This window comes from Epinephelus lanceolatus, chromosome 1 (genome assembly GCF_041903045.1).
Source record: "Epinephelus lanceolatus isolate andai-2023 chromosome 1, ASM4190304v1, whole genome shotgun sequence".
Taxonomy (NCBI): Eukaryota; Metazoa; Chordata; class Actinopteri; order Perciformes; family Serranidae; genus Epinephelus; species Epinephelus lanceolatus.
Genome location: NC_135734.1, coordinates 48,340,028 through 48,361,924, shown reverse-complemented (window position 1 = coordinate 48,361,924; position 21,897 = coordinate 48,340,028). Strand labels below are relative to the sequence as shown.

At 39.7% G+C, this 21,897-nt stretch overlaps 1 protein-coding gene across 2 annotated transcripts; it reads left to right on the top strand.

Annotated features, from left to right (window-relative positions):
• Positions 1 to 738: 738 nt before the first annotated feature.
• Positions 739 to 19,489, top strand: tmem74b (transmembrane protein 74B). 2 transcript variants are annotated; one of them, XM_033627535.2, is made up of 4 exons: positions 749 to 833; positions 1,851 to 1,913; positions 5,061 to 5,345; positions 8,392 to 19,489. In XM_033627535.2, the coding sequence occupies exons 3-4, from the start codon at positions 5,118 to 5,120 to the stop codon at positions 9,034 to 9,036; spliced, it is 873 nt and encodes a 290-aa protein (XP_033483426.1). In that variant the 5' UTR covers positions 749 to 833; positions 1,851 to 1,913; positions 5,061 to 5,117; the 3' UTR covers positions 9,037 to 19,489. The 2 variants fall into 2 exon arrangements, with proteins under 2 accessions (XP_033483425.1, XP_033483426.1); XM_033627534.2 differs by lacking the exon at positions 1,851 to 1,913 and having other exon boundaries at positions 739 to 833.
• Positions 19,490 to 21,897: the final 2,408 nt, after the last annotated feature.

Sequence of the window (21,897 nt, the reverse complement as noted above, 5' to 3'; positions counted from 1 at the left end):
CAACCCATAAGATTCTAATTCCAAATCCTGTTCTTTTTTCCTAAACCTAACCATGTGTGTTTGTTGTTGGGGAAAAAAACGTGTTGTTCCGACTTAGTGCGTTTATTTTGAAAGAGACTGTATGTAAACATTACATTTCCTGTGAAAACGGAAGTTTACTTTGAAAGAAGACAATGCATGTAACAGGCAGAACTTGACACAGTGTCCCAGAACATCAAAAACCAACACACCCAGGGTACCTTACACCTTGTATGTGGACGTGGAAAGTCCATGACCAGACGTCATATGTGACAAAGTTGGGGTGAGAATGTGTTGGTTTGTTTGTCAAAAGGTGTAGCCACACCAGGCTAGTACAAGGGACCAGGCTTTTAATTGAAGATTTACAGTAGTTCCATTATATTTGAGAGAAGGCAGACATCTATATGTCTGATAGCTCCAACACTCCAAAACAACCTAGACTGATAAAGACCACCACAGGTAAGATGGAAAATATGATGTATTTTTGATTTTGGGGTGAACTGTCCCTTTAAATGTTATCTTCGTGTTGATTGATGTCACACTTGCCTTGCACTATTTATTTATATATTAATGTTTCTCCACCACACCTCTCTGAGTGACTCTCCTGTGACTCCACCGGCTCTTCAGACACCAGCAGAGAGAACCACAGGCTGGTTTTGCGCATGGTCAGTCTCACCCCGGTCCTCTCTCTCTGTCTCCCTCCCTCCCTCCCTCCCTCTGCATCCTCCTCACACATGATCCAGCAGCATCCATCTCTCCGGATGCGATGCCCCACAGCCGTCTGGATTCCCGCCTGGTCGCGGCTTCAGCACCAGGTAAGACCCCGCGCTGTCATCCCGGTCGCTTTACGCAAACACCTCTCATCGACCCTCCTGCAGATGGTCGACGCTATCCGCGGTGTTAATTCGGATTCAGCTCGGAGGAGCTGGGAGCTGGGGTGGATGCTGCCTTGCCTGGATACTGAATCCATCCCCGGTGTTTCCCTCCGGGGGGAAATCGGCACTTACGTTGCTCGGTTGCATAATTTCACCCAGAATAAGATCCTCCTTTGACTCAGACTCTCCCTCCTCTCTCAGTTCGGGTTATCTGCCGTTAGATCGGTATAATGAATAACGTGTTAGTCGGTGTGGTGCTTATCAGTCCCGGCTGATATTATCTCTCCTACACACACACACACACACACACACACACACAAGCGGACCGTAGTGGTCCAGGTTTTGGGCTGTTTGGCGCATCACAAGGTCACGGTGGTGGTGACGGCCGGACACCTTGCCCACGGGCGCTCAGGCTCTTCTCTGCGGGCCACGGGGCTTGATGTGCTGATAAATGGGAACTGTGTCAGTGGGCTACTTTAGCCTGGAGCTCCCCGGAGATCAACCGGCTGTAGACACACACAAATAAGATTTTCCGGGAGGATACATTTTAAAAAAACAAACACAAATGTCACGTTTTATGGGTGAAATTACACCTCAGGTTTGATTTAATGAAATGGGAAATTATAAATGTGTAAGGTGGATATATTATAGCTTTGTAATGTGCACTTCAGCTGTCATCCTGCTTTTAATATTCACACGGGCTTCTGGTCATAATAGCCGGGTGTGAAACCGCTGTTTGAACACAGATAGGCGCATGAACAGGGTTCACACCCAGAGCTCAAAGGTGTTAACATGCACAGACTGCGAGTTCATTGTTTTAAAAAAAATAATGAATAAATCACTTATCGTGTTGAAGATATATGTGTTTAGTGGTTTTATGCAGTGTGTATGCTCGTGTGTGTGTGTGTGTGTTACAGATCTGTTTAGGACTTAGGATCTGATTTTAACTCTCCATAGGACTCATCAGGAAGTGACAGCAATAGTGGTGATGAGAAGAAATGGAAATAAATAACTATCAAGGTGAGATGCAGGTGATTCAGGTGATGTGTGTGTATGTGTGTGCCTGTTTCTCTGGAGGAACCAGGCCTGCAGGATAAACCTCTCTGTTGCAGCAGGACTGCTTGATTTGTAATAATTTAATGGTTTTATTGACATGATCTCATAAACCAATCAGTTAAGATGTAACCTATTGAGAAAAAAATATATACATTGGAAACAAAAAGTCATCAATCAAAAGTAAAGGTACTCACTGTGCATAGTGGTCCCATTCAGAGGGGATTTTTTATCCACATGTACCCTAAACAAAGTGCTTTACAGCATAAAATATCAGCACACACTCAATATCAACACAAAATATATACAAATTAAACATTACATCAACTTAAACATTACTTCATAAAAGCCTTCCTGTAAAAGTGTGTCTTGAGGAGCGATGTAAAACGAGGAACAGACTCTGAAAACCTGATTTCCTCAGGTAAATCGTTCCAGAGTCTGGGGGCCCTGATTGCAAAGGCCCTGTCGCCTTTTGTTTTCAGCCTAGACCTTGGAACAGCTAGCAGGGCCTTATCAGCAGATCTCAGACTGCAAGCTGGTTTGTGTGAGGATAAAAGGTCTGAAATATAGGCAGGGGCTAGCCCAAGTCTGGCCTTAAAAACAAATAAAAGAATTTCAAAATCAATCCTAAAATTAACATGCAGCCAGTGCAGGGATGCTAAAACAGGGGTGATGTGGTCATATTTTTTAGACCTAGTTAAAAGCCGAGCTGCAGCATTTTGTACTAACTGTAGATGGTGAAGTGATTTCTGGCTGAGACAGGTATAAGCTATTACAATAGTCGAGGCATGAAGAAATAAAAGCATGGATGAGTTTCTCCAAATCTGTGGCTGAGATAAAAGACCTGACTTTGGCTATGTTTCTCAAATGATTAAAAACATGTCTGGACCACTTTTTTTACATAAAGTTCAAAGTTCAAGTCCTGGTCAAAAATGACGCCGAGATTTCTGGCTCAGAGTTTTACAGGAGGTTTTAAATCGCCAAGGCTTTCCAAAATTTGTTTTCTTGTTGTGGATGGACCTATAACAATGACATCGGATTTTGACTGATTGAGTTGGAGAAAATTGTTTGACATCCAGTATTTTATTTCTGTGATACAGTTGTGGAGGGCTGCTATATTAGACTGATCGCCGGGCTTGATTGGGATGTACAACTGTGTGTTGTCTGCATAACAATGAAAATGGACATTGTATTTACAGATGATGTCACGTAGAGGGAGCATGTAAATGGAAAAGATAATAGGGCCCAGGATCAACCCCTGGGGGACACCATAGGAGAGATTAGTGGGGGAAGAAACAGAGCCAGCTATAGATACTGAAGAGTATCTGTTAAAAAGGTAAGACCTGAACCAATTCAGGGCCACGTCAGTGATTCCTGCCCACTTCTCTAACCTGTCAATTAAAATGTCATGGTCTACCGTGTCAAATGCTGCACTAAGGTCCAAAAGAACTAAAATGGAACACTTGCCGGCATCCTGAGTCAACAGGAGATCATTGCAAACTTTAAGGAGAGCTGATTCTGTGCTATGAAGTGATTGAAAGCCGGACTGGAATTTTTCAAATAAGTTATTGACTGATAGATGATTTATTAATTGTTTGAATACAGTTTTTTCCAGGATCTTTGATAAAAAAGGGAGCTTTGAGACTGGTCTGTAGTTGTTCAGAATGGATGGGTCTAGATTGGGTTTTTTGAGCAGAGGTTCAATTAGAGCAGATTTAAAATAAGCAGGAACCACACCTGAGGTCAGAGAGTGATTGATAATAGATAAAATGAAGGGGCCAACAGTGGGCATAATCTCCTTCAGTAGTCTGGTAGGGACCACATCCAGAGGGCAAGAGGAGGATTTCATGCGCATCACCATTGTGTTGAGATCAGTTAGTGACACTGAACTAAACGAGCAGAGGACTGACATAGAGTAGGATTGGTGAGTTGGCGGTTCCGGGACAAGTAAATAATGGGGTCGACTGCTGATGGTGTGATATCTAATGTTTTCAATTTTTTCAGTGAAAAATAATGAAAATTACGAACTTATTAATATATTGTTGGGTTCAGCACATGCTTTATGACCTGATCATGTGTTCTGCAGTGAGTGCTGCATCTTGGTCTGAAAAGTAAATATAGCCGTGAAGTAAATGTAGTGGAGTAAAAAGTACAACATTTCACTGTAAACACATTTATAATCCAGAAATAAAAAGGTAACACTACCACCAGTACTACTTTGTTTGTATAGCCCTTATCACATTATATGTAGAACACTATATAAGGGACTGTTCTTATAAGAGGAGGGTGGTGGCTGGGGTGTTACTTTTTTTGTTTGTGTTGTTTTGTTTTTTGACCCTCCCAAAAGTGACAAATATTTTTCCTCGAGCCTCCCTGAGTGACTTTGGGAAAATGGGAAAAGTTAAGAGATTTTGAAACTTACCCTTTGAAAGTTAAACATTAAAAGTTAAAGACGAAATCCAGGAATTGAAAAAAGATGTGGTTTTTCTACGATTGTCGTGTCGAGCATGCTGGTAAGTTTGTACAAAAGGTTTATTTTTGGCCAAATTTTAAATGAAATGGGAAGCATTTGGCGCAAATTATGTGTCCAACAGCCATCGGAAATTTGAAAATCCAATAATGATTTCTGTTTTAACAGTTTCTTGCTATCGTAAATGGTGATAATGGTGAGAACACGCCTTTCAAACCTGTGATGGTAAAATAAATACAACCATTTAAATTTGTATGCCCCTCCTCTAAGCAAAAATATAAAACATAAGGCCCTACCTAGTGCTTAAAAATATTTGACTTGTCACACCCTTTTTGCACCACCCCCTGCCCCCCTCATAAATAACAACAGTCCCTAACCTAAATTAGGCTACTATAACCCAGGGAAATATTATAGGAGTAGCCTGCTTGCACTGTTTATAAACTGAAAGTCTGCAGGTTACTAATATGTGGATGTAGTCTCCAGTATTAATGTTTAAAGAGTGATGCCTTAAATATGACATAAAATACCTCAGTATATTGGTCACCACATGCCCTTAAAGGAATATTATTTCAGGCTATTATGCATATGCATGAATATTATGCATTATCTCTGCTCGCTTCAATCATTACTTTGTCTTTGTTCAGTGATGATAACGCCGAGCGGAGGGATGGTGAAGACATGAGCACATCCAGCAGACACCGATGGAGTCCTCTTTTAACGCCGTAGAGCTCCGGGAGCTGCGGGGCGGAGGAGGCCAGCGAGGTTTGTCTCCGACGCCGGCCTCAGTGCCCTGGACAGCGGCTACAGCGTGCTGCGCCGCCCGGGGCTTCGAGAACGCCTCGTACCAGCAGGACGAGGAGCACGAGCACCACCAGCAGGGGGCGACTGTGTCCGCGGCATGTCCGCCATCAACGTCAGGCAACAGCAAGGTGAGTCAAGTCCCGCAGTTTGACAGCACATGGTTGGATTTATTGGTATTTTTGTGATCTCACATAATAATAATAATAATAATAATAATAATAATGTCTGTAGTCTGCCTCGAATGATAAAATGGCCGTCGATAAACCGTTTGAACCCACCAACGTTTAAATCTGACGTAACGCAACCTATGTTTCAATGAAGGAGCTAGCTAAGTAGCTAACGTTAGCAGCTAGCGACAAGTACACACTTTAGCTAGATATTTGTACAACACATGTACGGTTTAAAAACATGTTGGTTTTAAAATCTAGTTGGGATACCAACCACTGTAATTTTAATAACATGACACAAAAAAAATACAGAAAATAGTTGTTTTTGACAACTAATGTTAACTAGCTAAGCGGCTAACAGGACACATCAAAATGAGCTTGGTCAACATAGTAAACTGCCATTTTAACATTTGAAACTGCTAACGCTGCATGAGGGCAAGAAAGCAGAGTTTGGGATTAATAATTTAATTATTTTGGCAACATATGTTATTCACAAATGTGGTATTTGAAAGACTAACCAAATATTTCCTGCATTTCTAAATGAGATAATTCTACACAAACAAATAGAAAGATAGATAGATAAACTTTATTATCTGTCCCAACAGTGACAGATATTCTGCTTTGACAAGACTCAACAATACAGGATTCACATTTAAAACACATGTAAAACAAATATAAAAAATGGACTGTTAAAATAACAACCAATAAAAGCAGATCAAAATGTGTAAAATGCTGAAAAATTGAAAAAATAAAATTGTATAAAAGTAAAATTGCTCAGTTATATTTTTACTGTAATCTGTATTCAAATGTTATATGATGCCTGTTATTGACTGTATATAAAATTACTTTTAAAAAAACTAGCCTATTTGAAACTACAGGTAATGCAACACGTAACAGGTATGTAATAACAGCAGTAACATACGTTAGAAGGCTGTTTTATTTTCTGATTTAACAGTGGTGAAAGTGTTCTGCTACTTTACCTAAAGGGTCACTTCACCCCATAATCAAAAATAGACATTTTAACTACTACCTGTGGAGCTATTTGGCAGTCTAGATTGTTTTGGTGTGAGTGTCCGAGTGTTGGAGATGTCGCCTGTAGAGATGTCTGACTTTTCGTGAAGATACTAGATGGCATTTGGCTCGTGGTGCTCAAAGCATCAAAAATAGATCTGAAAAACTCAACAGCAATGTCTCTTTGCAGAAATCACGACCTGGTTATTCAAGATAGTCCACAGATCTTGTTGTGAGCAGTTTCATGTAGGAACTATTTCCTGTCAAGTTTTAAAAAAATTTAATGTCTCTTCGGGGCCATTTGCTTTACAGACAATAGTCACAACACCAGTACATACAATATACACAGCACGGCATAAAATCCATATCTCCTTCACTGACACCAAAAATCATGGAAAAAGAAGACACCAAACCACTCCTGCCAACTCTGTCACCGCACACATGATCGGCACTGCTCCCACGCTGTGTGGCCCGTAAAGCAGGCGCACTAGAGACTTCCACTGGCTGAGCTGGCTACTTCTGGTTTGGCCCTCTGCTAACTTGACTGAGGATACAATTATTCAATCATGTGGGTCTTCTTAGACTTTTCAGTTGTTGTCAGACTGGATGGATTAAATCCTGATAGTGAAGCAAGTCATTTTCGGGGGATGTAACGCTCAAAAAAATGCATCTACTGATTTACAGACATCTCTTTTTCCATGTAAGTCAATGGGAGAAAACCCAAAGGCATCATGTGATGGACTCAAAAGTTGTAATTCGATTGTTTGGCCACTACAAAAATTGGCTTTAAAGCCCAGTGCACTTCGGTGGGGCCTGGTCCCAAGCCTCTCATCCATAAGTAGATACACATTTCTTTGTACATGGTGACAGGTTGGTGTTGTGCATGGTGATATTCCTTACTGCAGTGGCTCAGGTTTGAGTCCCACCAAGGGCCCTGTGCTGCATGTCATCCCATCTCTGTCTCCTGCCTTACATAAAAACAAAGAGCTGAGTACTTCTTCCACCACTGGGAAAGCAACAATGAAAATGCCTTCAATGCCCCATAAACCTACTTTCCTGTATCAGATCTCTTGATGACTCTCTTGATCGCTGTCACTGACATTATTATTGGTTTGCACCATAATATCGCACGTTTTAATGCATTAGGTTCACAGTAATTCACACTTGGTCACCACATAAATGTCAATTTTTCACAAAGAAATTGCTGTAGAGCATTTATATGTTTTTGTGAACATGTAATGTAGACTTCTTTCATATGAAGAAAACATGACTGAATATTTGAAACAGTGCTTTCACCCTGACTCTGCACCGCTAGCCATCCAGAATCCTAAATACGAGCTTATACTGAATCCCAAGTTAAACAAAGCATGATGGACAGGATAAACCAGGACAGCAGCAGATTGTGGAGCTAATGTTTCGCTGAAAAGCCTCAAGCCCTCAAGCCCCATATCGATCAGAGTCTACTCCACCAAAGTGGTGAATTACAACCAAACAGGACCACATAAAAGGTTACACAGGGAAGTCATTACACGTCAGGAATTCACTGTTTTAGTGGAAACGCACTGAAGAGTCTGGTTACACAATGAGAGATTAACTCATTGTGTAACCAGAGATTAACATTTACAGAAAACATGATATGCTTGTAAAGACATTAAAAACCTTTTGCCCTCGGCTGAATATTTAATTTCTGTTATGATTTATTTTGTGTGAGATAGTTTTGTTGCACTTTTAAATTTAAGTTGTCTTTTGTTTTTAAATTTCCATGCTTTATAATTGTGGCAGCCACTGTGGACCAGATTGTTGGCCTGATGCTGCTTCACTGAGATTACTTATTAATATTATAAATGTGACTAAAATGTCTCCATGTTTTTGTGCTTGTGCTTTTCTCTGTGTTCCTCTTTGTTAATTATGAATTTATTCTTGCTCATTATGCTGCTCTCATTTATCCTTTTTTCACTTTCCTCTTTACCTTGCGTTCTTTCTTTCTTCCTTTCAGGGGGAGCAGCAGCATCAGGACCTCTCTCCGCGATCGTATGATGAGGAGGAAGGAGGTGGAGGGCAGGAGGAAGGCCAGGACTTCGCCGAGTTCAACCCTGCTGATGACCACTCCGCGGACTACGGTTTTATCTTTGCCCTGGTGTTCCTGGTGAGCGGGATCGTCCTAGTGGTCATCGCCTACACCATCCCCAGAGAGGCCAAAGTCGACCCAGACTCCGTGTCAGCCCGACAGATGGAGAAGCTGGAGATGTACTACGCCCAGCTGGGCTCCCACCTGGACAAGTGCATCATTGCAGGCCTTGGCCTGCTGACTCTGGGGGGGATGTTCCTGTCCGTGCTGCTCATGGTGTCCATCTGCCGGGGCGAGATGTACCGTCGCAGGGCGGCGTTTGTTCGACCCAAGAGGACTTATGGCTCTATTAACCTGAGGATGAAGCAGCTGGCAACTGGAGAGGCAGTAGGAGGAGGGGAGGGTGAGGATGGAGGTGAGGAGTTTTTGGTGGAACACGCAAAGACGAGGAATAACACACAGCCAGGTCCAAGCAGGGACCTCAAATCAGAACCAGGACCAAGCAGGAATCCTCCGCCTCCTGCTGCTTCGTCCTCTTCTGCTCCTTCAGCTGCTGCACATGGAGACAACTAGCTGTCCTTTACTTTCACTCTGCAACCTGCCTTCCTCTGAGTGAGTTGCAAAATGGGGATGCAAACACGATGCAGGTCCCCCCCATTTGTGCTGACAGGAGAAGCACATGTTGAGCACAAGGCTCTCTGTGGGAGGGCTTTCTCCCAGCGTTTTGGGATGAACCAGTTTATGAAACACTAATTCTAACCAATCATAAAGGATGTATTACTTAACAAAAGAGGGCTCGATCCTGTAGAAGAAGAGAGGTAAGCTTACAGTATGTTAATGTGGAAAAGAGCACATTTGGAGGTGAATGGTTGTTTATCAAAGATTACAGTTCCAATATAAATCATATATTAATCAGTAAACAATGCTTTTACAATATAAAGCACATTGTGTTCGACAGCCCTGGAGGTCGTCGCCACTGCAGAATTAAACACTTAATTTATGAAGTCATGCACTGATTGATGTTCAGCATTTAAACGTAGCCATATTTCAAACCCCAATTGCAAGGAATAATATCTGACTTGTCAAGCTGCTGAGAATATCACTGTAAATCGATTAGACATCACAGTCATTTGATGGAGAGTGTCATTACTGGACTGTTAAAGTAAAGTACTGTGGAAAGTGTGATGCTAGCTCTCACACAAACTGAAGCAACATTCTTTTAAAGTAATATTTCACTCTAGTGAGACATTTACACTCACCACTTGCATCAGCAATACATGGATGATAACAGTAAAGAAGATAAAGTATGAAATAATCTTGAAACGGTGTCACCACTTCCACTCACCAACCTGCAGGAAACTAAATAAGAGATAAAAGGGATGTTCAATTTGAAACTGCGTTAGGCAATATGTTTGATGGATTAAAATGACCCAGTGTGTGATGTAAACAAACTGCTGAGTGTCAGCCTGAAACTCTGCAGCTTTACGCAGCTTTTAGCTCATTATTTTGTTTCTCTGTCTGTACACAGACTTTACAGCTGACCTTTACATCTGTAAAAGGTTCTCATTTGGTGCTACAGGAAGTGTTTTCATTTTAATACTCTGACATTGTTCTCATAGTATCATTACTTCTTCCCCTGTAATGGTACAACTCTACTCTCTTAATGTTATGACTTCAATCTTTAAAAATACTTTTTCTTAGAACATTACATCTATTTCTTGTAAAATTATTATTTAAATGAATTAAATATTAATCTTGATATCTCAGCAGTGGCTCCAAAAGTACTCTCAGACAGCAAGTAGTTGCTGATGCACTCCGAGTTCATGATGGCTCAACTTTTTCAACTTGTCCCCTTGGCTCACGTCAGCAGGAGACATTTTTGTATGCTGCAATGGTAACAATATTTTGAAAGGTCCAATGTGCACGATTTATATATTTATAACTATGTTTTCATTACTTTATAATCTCCTGAAAATAAGAATCATTTTGTTTTTGTAGTTTATATCTACAATGGAGTAGGTCCTCTTCCATGGAGTCTGCCATGTTGTTTCTAAAGCAGTCCAGAACGAAATAAAACAAAAACAAAAACTGGCTCTAGATAGGCACATCTGTGTTTTTTTTTGCATCAGCCAAAGTAGTTGTCTTAGACTCTTGGCACATGGCAAAAGTTTCAGTTTTGCCACCTCACTGCTAGATGCCACTAAATCCTACACACTGGACCTTTAAATGAAAAGCAGCGACGGCCTGTTCAAAATCTCGCCAAATGATGCCATGTGCTAAGTTCTGTACATGTAACATCATTGTGGAATGACTTGCATATCAGAGTGTGTTGGAAAGATATTTTATGTAAAGAAAACCATGAAACTAATTTAAACACAACTATAACTACAGGCTGACAGATAAATTGTCAGATTTTTAAGCCGTAAAATATCAATAACTGTGTTGGCCTCAAAAATCCAGAGTTAGTTGATCTCTAACTAAACAACACTGCACAAAGACGAGCTACAAGTCTACAAACACATGCACATTATTCATGTTTGTGTGCTCTGTTGGCTGAACAAACTGCTGCTCACTGACTCTGTCAATCCAGAAAATTGCAGCCAGAGTAAAAAATATTCTTCTGCACATTAACTGGGAAGCATTTGACTGGCAAAGAGCTTGATTTATTGCAAGGCTTGGCTTTTTAAAAAGTGGTGAAAATGTCGTAGAAGTCACACAATTTAGCCCCCCTTTGTGGTCAAAAATTGCTTAAGGATCCAATGGGATAACATTTGCAGGTTGCAAAATGCAAGGCATCCTGCACTGCTTTTCTTAGTTAAAGCCTGCCCGATCAAACAGCACTTTTTGCATCTTGCTGCGTCTTTTTTTAAAGGCAAGGCAATCACTGAGTCATATGTCTTTAGCTTAACTGTGATGTTGCTGTAAAGTGGATTCACAGATTTATACCTTTAAATCTGCATAAAAATGGACTAGACACAGGGAAACATAGAAAGAGGAGGCATCACAGGGAGTAGCAACAACTGATCCGATTCAAGGCTTATGTTAGGATAAGTCAGAACAGTTTGACAATCTGCTGTCAATTGTCAGGCCTAATTATGCTTGGTAAGACTTTAGAAAGTAGTTGAGGCTGCAGTTTGTTCAGATATGTCCGGCAGCTTGCCTAGTGGGTTGGTGATATAAGTGAGCTAACATTAGCTAAACACTGTAAGCTACTACTTGTCATCGCGTCTACAAGGCCCACATCTATAATTCATCTAATTGGACAATGGGAAAAAACTCTAATGATGTCAGAGTTCAAGTTTTGTCAACTGGAGGCGTTCAGGTCGGTCCTGCAAAAAACATGAGGCATTCAGTAACTCAACACTCTAACTGAATATAAGCTGCCCCAGGCTGCTAAAACATGCTCTGTCTGACTGGGGCCTATTGCAGCCGTGATATCTGACATGTGGAAATATTGAGCTGATTGTTTTTCCTCTGAGTGCAACAGCATGATTGGCTTTAATTCACCAAAAGGACAAAGGTGCACAATAAAAATAGACAAGTTCTATAAGGAAATACAATAAGATACGGTGAGAGGAAGGAGACTGAGAGCTGATATGTTGAGTGGGTGACACACATTACCCAGAAAGCATTGCATCAGCAGCCCAAGAGCTCTTCTTACCTGATTTGTTAGTCAGTAATAAGCTTCGTCCTTGACTTGAAGATGTTTTTAAGCCCTTTGTGATTCTTTGCCGCCTCAACACATGAGAGATTAAAAAAAGACTTTGTCGCTGCGTCTTTGTCGCAAATCGATTCAGTTTTTATCACAGTGGAGAAAAGAAACAGACTGTGTTTTCATGACAGGAATGTCTCCACCAGGCTGAATCGATTTTTGGGTGGTTTAGTTGGGAACGCCGACGTGTTTGAAGGCAGACAGCTGGAAAAGACGTGTCATTATGTAAGTGACAGAACCAGACAAGAAAATCTGTGAAGTGAAGGCGTGAAAATCATCACTCTCACTGCTGGTGGCTGAAGGCCATAAACGAATGTTGCTCTCAGTGAATCCAGCATTATACTGAAATAATAACAACCCAGAACTCCGAGGTATCGCGTCACATATCCAATGTCTCATGCTGCATCACCAAAAAACTGTTGCTTCATATTTACTAATCAGCATTTTGTGCTAGCATCACTTTCCAACAGCATCAGAGAGTGAATCTTTGTATCATGTTGCAAGTAAATATCCACCCTCAGCAGCTCCTTTGTATGATTGATCATATTTATCTGGCATTTAAAGGCCCTGAGTGTTTGGCGGATGATAAACTAGCTACTGTGCTACATGCTAGTAGCTACTGTAATAAGAAAACATCACAATTACAGCTACAGTGACTTTATCAGTCCATAAAATCTATAGAAAATATTCAATACTGTTCTTAAAATAACAAAATAGCTAATTTAATTTAAAAAAACAAACATCCAGGTGTTTTGTGAGTCTTTTAAAATCTGACTTAAGCTCTGGAGAAGAAGCTGGTTTTGACTGGAATTAACCTTTAATGACACAGCGCCTACTTATTTGTATTATATGTAAAACAGTTATTTATGTCATGTAAGGATACAATATGCCTTAATGAGTTAACACTGACACTGTAAATTGTGTATACACAAATATTATTATGCTGATGTATTAAGGTCTGTATAGTGAGCCAATTAGCCAAGGGTAATGTAGCCACACACACACACACACACACACGCACACATAATGTCCTCATAAGTCAGTTGACCTCACAAGTCAGTTTGTGGCTCTCTACTTGTGAGGACATCTCAAGTCTAACTTACTTATCTCAAGATGTTTATTAGAATATGTCACTTTTTTGCGCAGTAAAAATATCCTGTAAATACAACACGTAGACATGCCGGATGTAGAGGACCAGCAAAAGCTAAATACTCAGAAACCAAATACGCAACGCAGGTATGCAAAACCTCGTCTCAGCAGGACCAAGTCATTTCTGTTTGCAGCAGCTTAAAAAACAAATCAATCAAAATAAGAAACTGAGCCATTGAACAAAAGCTGAACATTTGTGCTTCAATATTACACATACAGATTAATTAAATAACAAACAACTCATAGGAAAACAAATAGAATTTAATGCTTGGAAGATATTAGAGCTGCAACTAATGGTTTTATTCACTGTAGATTAAATGTATGGCACATTAAATGTTAGAAAATAGTTAAAAATGTCCCAAAGCTCAAGCTGACATAATTAAATTTCTTGTTTTGTTTGACCAACAGTCCAAAAAAAAAGAAAACAAGCAGCTATCCCCAGATTAGTGAGTGGAACCAGTGAATTTTCGCCTTTTTTTGCTTTGAAAAAATAACAAATACTTTTCTGTCAATTTACTAATCAATATTTCACCTAATCATTGCAGCTAAAACAGACATATAAGAAGAAGAAGTAGATGCTAAGTGTAAATGATTATCGATGATTAAAAAGGTAGCACACTAAGCTTCCCCAACATTTGCGACAGAAAATTAAGAAATAATTTAATCCAGAAGTCATTTAGTTTGTGATAATGTATTTGGAGCAACAGGAGTGTCCATTACAGATGTTAAAGAGTATAATAAAATGAGTCATACTGGTCAGCGCTGTTCTATAGTGCAGCGGTGTTGATCTCTGCTGCAGTCCGTCTCTGCTGAGGTGTCCTTGAGTAAAAAGAAAAAAATTCTGCTGCTTCTGGTGGATCAGGTGCACCTTCATGACTAAATCCTAAAATGACGCACCAGCCTGATGTTCGGGCACTTGTGTGGACTCGACTGTGTGTAACACTTCCAGGTGCAGGCAGAAGGTTTGGAGACAGTAGTGAAAGTTTTTTTGAGACTTTCCACCCCAAGAAAAACAACATTAACTATTGAAAAATCGCTGTGTGCATCCTGATGCTTATCGATAGTCAGAGGTTTCTTTTTTGTTTTTTAAGGGTTTTTTTTCTGGCTTTTATTGCCTTTATTGAAGCACATGTTGAGACTGACAGGAGAGGAGGGAGAGGAGGCGGGATGAAACACAGCAAAGAGCTGAAACTGTCTTTAGAAATACAGATTTTTAAGTCGGGCTTCACTTCCCAATTCCACTTCTAATGTGTTTTTTAGAAGTGAGGTAAAATATAATGTTCCATCAAAAAACAGTTTAAAAACCTGTGAGTAAAACAACAGTTTGTGGTTTCAGGCTTGCTTTTTATGTTGGACGCAAGCATCCTGATAATACAGAACGATGCAGAAACATCTGAACAGAAATGCCTCTACATGTTGTTGAGCTGAGACTTCAACATCCACAGGGACTACAGTGGAGTTTGCTTCTATTCGTACATCACCAGTATGCAACCAGTAAGGGAGCAAAGATAAAACTATTTCTGTGTGATTGAGAGAAACTGAATTGAGAAGTTAAAAGATGCAGAAGAGTTTTTTTGTGTGAGAGTGAAGGAGATAAAAAAAGATGAGGGAGAGCTGATAGGATGCAGCAGAGACGCTGGATGACGTGAGGTGATTCTTGAAGAGATGGATTTTTAGCTTGTGGGGTTGACAGGGAGTGACTCTGCATCAAGCGGAACATTTTCAACGACGCAGCCAGATTTCTTCAAATAGAAAAAGCATAAGAAGAGAGGAATAACGAGCAAGAAGAAGCGTTTATTCTTGTTGGGAGATCGGGTTCAATCTGCAGAACCTCATTAGTGCGGGGAAAAACACAGCAGCAGGAACACGCCATGATGGAAGGAATGATTGCTGGTGCAGGTCGGATGCACACACCTGGAAGAAAACAGGGCTGAAAGGGTTTTTAGAGTAAGTTTAGTGACACGGACTGATGGATTGAATCCGGTCAGGAGGAAGGAGACAGGTTGTTGATTGTTTTTGTAGAAAAACTCTAAAAGGGCAAGTACGTCAATTTTATACATCTAAGTGCATTTCCAGGTGGAAAAAGTAGTGTAAAGCCTTTGGTGTATCCAGAGGGAGCTGTGTGAAGTCTGATAAATGGCCTTGTGTGATGTCACTTGAGTCAGCATCTGTTGAAAACTAAGTTTGAAAAGTAAAAAAAAATGTAAGTGTATCTGGAGCTGCCCCTGCCACACCATGCCCTCCCACCCCTCATGGCCATTCTCCAACTTATCATATCTCCCCTAGCATCTCAGCTAACATTAGCACTGTGGGCCTCTGTTTAATCCCCAGCTTTTTATTTTGCCGCACTTATGAGCTGCATGGCGTGTTTTTGCCATGAAGATTTTCATAGTAACTCAAATACAAAAAAGGTGACATTCTGTTTGAAAAACTTTAAAAAAAATGCATTTTTGAAATTCAACAACAACTTTTCAGAAACATTTCCCCACAACGTAATCAACAGAAGACACTGTCTGCTGTTTTAACAGAGAATATTTCTTCTTTTGAGGCAGTTCCATAGTGTCGTGTAGGGCTGCCCCATAGCAGTCGACTAAACGTGAGTCAACCAGAGAAGTCATTACTCCACAAGATTTCATTGGTCGCTTAGTCACAAAAAAAAAAAAAAAAAAAACACAAAAAAAAGTGAAACTCTATTAGGAGCTGTGCCTTGTCAAAATAATCCAAACCTATATGACTGGACCATGTGTGAATTTAATTTGAAAGGACAGACACAGGAAGTGTCCACGCTCAGCAGTCAGGTTAATTTCCAGGGCTGGTACCTGCGGTTATTCCACAGGCTAGTTAATAACATGTCGGGCAGGAAATCCAAAGTGTGGGATCATTTTGAGAAGGTGAAGGACGAACCCAAGGTGATATGTAAACTCATCTTCATTGGTTGACTACAAACATGACGTATCATCTGAAACATGGAAGTAGCTACATGCCCATTAGCCCACAGCGTCATTAACAGGTGGCTCGCTCAGTGTGTGACGTGCACTTGTAGATAAAAGTGTTAACAATGTTACTTATATTATTCTTTCTCAGACCTTGAACTCAAACCATTGTGTTGCCCCATCCAGTATATGTAATTTAAAAATTAAATAAATATTGTAAACATAATATATACAATATTGGCAACTAGTCGACTAATGGCCCTAAATGACAACTATTGGTCGACTAGGAAAATTCTTAGCTGGGGGAGACCTAATATTGTGATACTTTTGCATGGCAATATTATATTGATACACAGATCCACAGTATCAATTTTTGTTTGTTATATAAATTATTAATGTTAATTCAAATAAAACTTGTTGTACCCTACATGAATTATAACAATTTCAGTCCACTGGATGCAATTTGCTGCTATTTAAATGACTGACGTGAGATGGACAAACTGAATTTTGGGACACAGTTTGCAGGCAAACTAAACTGCAATATATCGCAATACTCCGCATATCACACCATGTTTAAAATCGCAAAAAAATTGTACTGTGACTTAAGGATTGTGTTAATATTGTATTGTGGGCCATCTGGTGATTCCCACCCGGAGTTCCAATGAAACGTGTTCACAGTGTCAAGATGGTCATTTATATCTGAGACAGATCTCTCCAAACACAGGCACATAGAAAACCAAAACTCTGAGCATGCTGCCAGTGGTAGGTGAGAGAGTTTTTAAATTTGGATGAACTGACCCTTTAAAGTAAATTAAATGCAGCTTTTGTCTTATGCCCTACCCCTGTAACAACAATAAACAAATGAATAGATATGTACTAGAACTGGTAAGAGAAGAAGAAGACAGATGAAGGATGTGAGTCTGGAGTATCTGAAAAGAAACCAAACTATGTTTCTGTTCAGCTGTGATGCGTCTGAATGTCAAGACACTAACGCGAGCACCTTGACCAAAGACATAGAGAAAATCAATCTTTATTCTGTCGGCAGCATGATGACTCCGTTACCATAGAAATAGTCTATTTATATCAAGGACTGTTGGTGGGGCAGTTCTCAGATGTCATGGAAAGTCCTTGTGAGGACATGACAGAGGAGACATCGTTGTAAACTCCTAAAACGTCTAACCATTCCCCAAAGAGGGAAATATATAAACCTGAGGGGACACACAGAAGTCTTTTGTTGGAATAAATGCCATATTTTTAGTACAAGTCATCTGTAGGTGGAAGTTTTCTTAGAACCGAAGCTTTATTTCACACCAGACCAAGGGCAGTGTTTGGCTGAGTCATCAGAACTTGCCGCAGGAGATCAGGAGGACAAAGTCAGATAAATAAAACCTCAGCAGCATATGATTTTTATTCTTGTGGTTGCCACAGTAGGATACATACTAGTCTCCCATGGTCTTCAAATTGTTATCTTAGCTACACGTCTGATTATTAGCGTGTAAACGCTCCTTTGAAGATGGAAGCAGGAAATGATGTTGGCTTAGATTCAGTGAGATAACATGGGCAGAATCAGCTGTTAGCAGTTGTTGTTTGCAGCACACTCATGGATATAATTGGATTCATGTAGTACTGAAGAAAACTAAAAAAAATGTGATACTTCTCAGTAACGTTCTGCAGATATTAGAAGCATCTAATTTCTAGGATTTTGAAGCAGATTTATGGACGTTTATTTGCATTGCACATGGCAAGATGGCGCTGTTTAAAGTACGCCGAACTTAAAATGTGTTTGTCTTGTTGTGTTGAGCCAGAATAGAAGGAGTCATATCATGACTCAAAAATGTTATCACATATCAGCCGCCACTGCCCGTCAACAAAAACAAAGACGACTATGGTTAAATGTGATAAGACCAAAAGACTGGACGGAGGCCATCATCAAAAATGCTCACGCTTCATATCAGGTTAGGGAAAAAGTATTTCCTGTTGTAGGGATGAATAACATTATGTGTATTAAGGGTTATCATGTCCACCTCATCAGAAACTGGGGAGGGATTAAGAGGAATATTGGATTTCTCTGGAACGCTAACTTTTTAGCACATTAGCTACCGTTAGCTTCCATAGCAAAACAAACAAGTGTGGTCCTCCTTTGTGTGATTGACATAGTTATCAACTCCAAAGCTTCAGTAAACCTGTCAAATCATCCATCCACTGAGTGAGAGCATATGGGTCGGCCAGTCTGGTCCCATTGGTCAGTGTTTACTTATTCCAGTAACACTGGAGGTCCCGGAGAGTGAGTGACCTGACATGGTGCGTTGGTAAATTCAGTCTGATGCTCTACACTAAAATGAGAGCCCTGTTGGTTGAAGAAACAGAGCGTTATATTTCTACATGAATTAATGAACAGTTAAGTTAATCACACATTCACTCCGCTCGGTGCTCTGCTGCTCCGTCTCCACAGACAGAGTGCCCAGAGTACGCTCTGCCACTCTAAGAGTGCGGTGCACTGGATAACCCAACGTTACATTCAGACAGCGCTCAGAATTTACGAACGGTCCAGTTTGTGTCAGAGTGCACTCTGCCACTTGGAATGAATATTTCTGAATGCATCACTTTTATTCATTTCATTCATCTCCCTCCATTGTCTAAAACAAGCCAACAGAACTTGTTTGCTAGCGCTAGCTAATGTCTGTGGAGAATTATTTGCCTCCAGCTAAGCCCCGCCCACCAAAAAAACATCTGTACTGTTTACTAACAGTAAAAGGGTCATGCACATCTGAGTAGCACACCTGAGTACGAGCGTGCATGTAAACTCTGTTCAAGCGGAGCTTATATGTATGTGCCTGTTTAGGCATGCTCAGGGCGTTCAAATGTTTTTGTAAAGATGCATGTGTTTGGGAGGTACTGAGCATACGACTGGATAGATGAGATCGGATTATACAACATGAGTTGTGTGACAGTTAGTAAGCAGATGTTTTGATGGATTTTTGCTGATGTTAAACGTGGTCCACGGTTAGTTCTGTTCATGATGAATGTTGTGGGGATTTTCTGTTCACTGTGGAGGCATGCAAGAAAAATATCTTCACAAATTCAGCGTAACACGCAGTGAATACAGGTGAAGTATTCTTTTAATGACCTCCACAAACTCTGTTTGTAATCAGTGCTCTGGTTTACAAGATAACCCGTGTTTCTGCTTTTCTGTAGTCACACAAAATAATGAGTCTCCTCTCCTGAACAAAAACATGCCCCCCTCCCCACCTCCCACTTCTGCACACTGAGGGGTTGGAGGTCAATGGTCAGTTACAGCGGCAGCGTTCCCACAGCTGCTTGCGATTCAGTACTTCACTCAAGGACACTTCAGCAGCAGTGTGCAGGGTCGTGACCCTGAGCTCGGTCTCATTAATCACTGCACATCCTGCTGCTGCAGAAAATAACCGGAGAAGGTTGACAGCGCTGTGAAAAGAAAAAAAAAAACTCCAGGTGAAAATACAAGCAGCTGAAAATAGAGCTATATAACAGTTTACAGTTTTTGTTCAGCTTAAACAAACCACCCACAGACAGAAAGGTCCTTCCTGCTCACAGGCTGGATGCTTCCCTTTATGTACAGATACAGTATGCACAAATGTAACACACACACAGCCGTAGCATTTTACTCAGAGACTCAATGAATGTACAAACTAATGCTGTAACGCAGGAGGAGGTCGCAGCAGTGTCACGCAATACCACAATATCTGTCGGTCACATGGTGTAAACAGTCACATGATTTCAGTGCAGTCGCCTTGGAAACACTATTGTACAAACATTCCTTTTTTTAAATCCTATATCAAACATACAGAGGTAATACATGTGTATTTAGCAAGATAAAGCGATATTTCACTCAGGAGGAATATTTTGGGGGGATAAAGCAGTACTGTAATATATTTAGCCTTCAAAATAAAAGCAGGAACAAGAAAGTGACCTAAAGGCGGGGCTTGTGTTCGCAGCAGACTGTTAAATGAACTAAAATGTAAAATAAAGGAACTATTTTATCCAGGTGAAATATCGCTTACAGAAGCCGGATAGAAATGAAGCTTACTAAAGTTTATGAAATGTATGAAAAAAAATATTACGTGGCCTGAGAAAGAAGTTGTGTGTCTGTTTGTGAATCAAAGATGTGAATCTTTTTGCAATCAATATATGACGGTGAAAGTAACATTAGCACAGAAAAACATAGACTTTAAAGGGATATATCACTTGTGTTTTAAAGTGATTTTTGACTGTCAGCTGGTAGAAATGTTTATAGATTACAGAGTTGTTATTAAGAAACTGATTTCTACTCTAAAATATCTGTAGATGACTTATCTAATGTACAATATTACTTGAGAAAAGTGACATATCCCTTTAATCTGAGTGAAAACCAGGGTCTTTAAACTGTCATGAAGCAGACAGGGGTTGTTTTATAATGTGGTTCAGTCTGTACTTTCATCATTTAGTTCCAGGAATTTATTGTTTGAAGGTTTTTTTTCTCTTCACATTACTGTATGTGCTAAAATACAAATGCTGAAGTTTGTTTGGATTTAAAAAAATAAAAGTAAAACACGAGCTTGATTCAGTTCACCTGCCAAACCACATGTATGAACCTTAATGCAGTTGATGTGTATGAAAGCAAATAAAAGATGCAAGTATAGTATTTTTAACAACCACTGAATATTTAATATTAAAATTTAAACACCTCTGAATTCATAGCATTGAAATATTTTACTTTGAAAAACCGTATATCTGAATTTATAGTTCTGAATTCATTTTTTTCAGTCTTCATAAAGTCAAACCAACGATTCAAGTTTCAGAATTTAGATATTTCAGATTTTCGACTTTAATTTTTGGATCACAATTTGACCCACTGAATTTGACTGATGCTCAATTTAAATTTTGTCAACTTGAATTTTTATATCTGACGTTGACCAATCAAATTTGAGCATTTTTTTTTTAATTCTGAAAAATATATTAAAAATATAATATGTAAAATATGACTTTCAGAATTAAAAAAAATATAGCAGGTTGCTCAAATCTGAGTTAAACAAATTTTTTTATTGAACATTAGTCAAATTCAATAGGTCATAAATCTGAAAAATCCAAATTCTGAAATCTTTGAATCTGAATTTGACCATTGAAACAATCTATTCAAATTCATCTTTGACACTGAAAGAAATTATATAACATAAATTCATTCAACATATACATTCAGATACATGATTTTCAAAGTAAAATATTTCAATGCGATGGATTTGTTGGTGTTTAAATTTCATACATAAGTATTCAGTGGTCATAAAAATCAAAATGCTTTTGTCTCTTGTTTGCTTCTGCAGGCAGTACATTTACACAAAACACTTAGAATTATTACACATTAAGTTTGATCATTTTTGATATCCAAATTTCAAGGATAGATAGATAGATTGAATCCATTGAATTGGGCACACATGACACAAAGAAACCAAATATTTGTTCTTACTAAATCAGAGTGAAGAGTGAACTTCTGTGTTGATTTAAATCAGTTTTCCCTCCTGATAACAGAACAATCAAAGTCTAACTGAAAAGCTTTCAGCTACACAGACCCCTGGGTTGCTCTGTGGCGTTTTATGTGAAGAGCACAGTTTGTTGTGTACAGTGTGT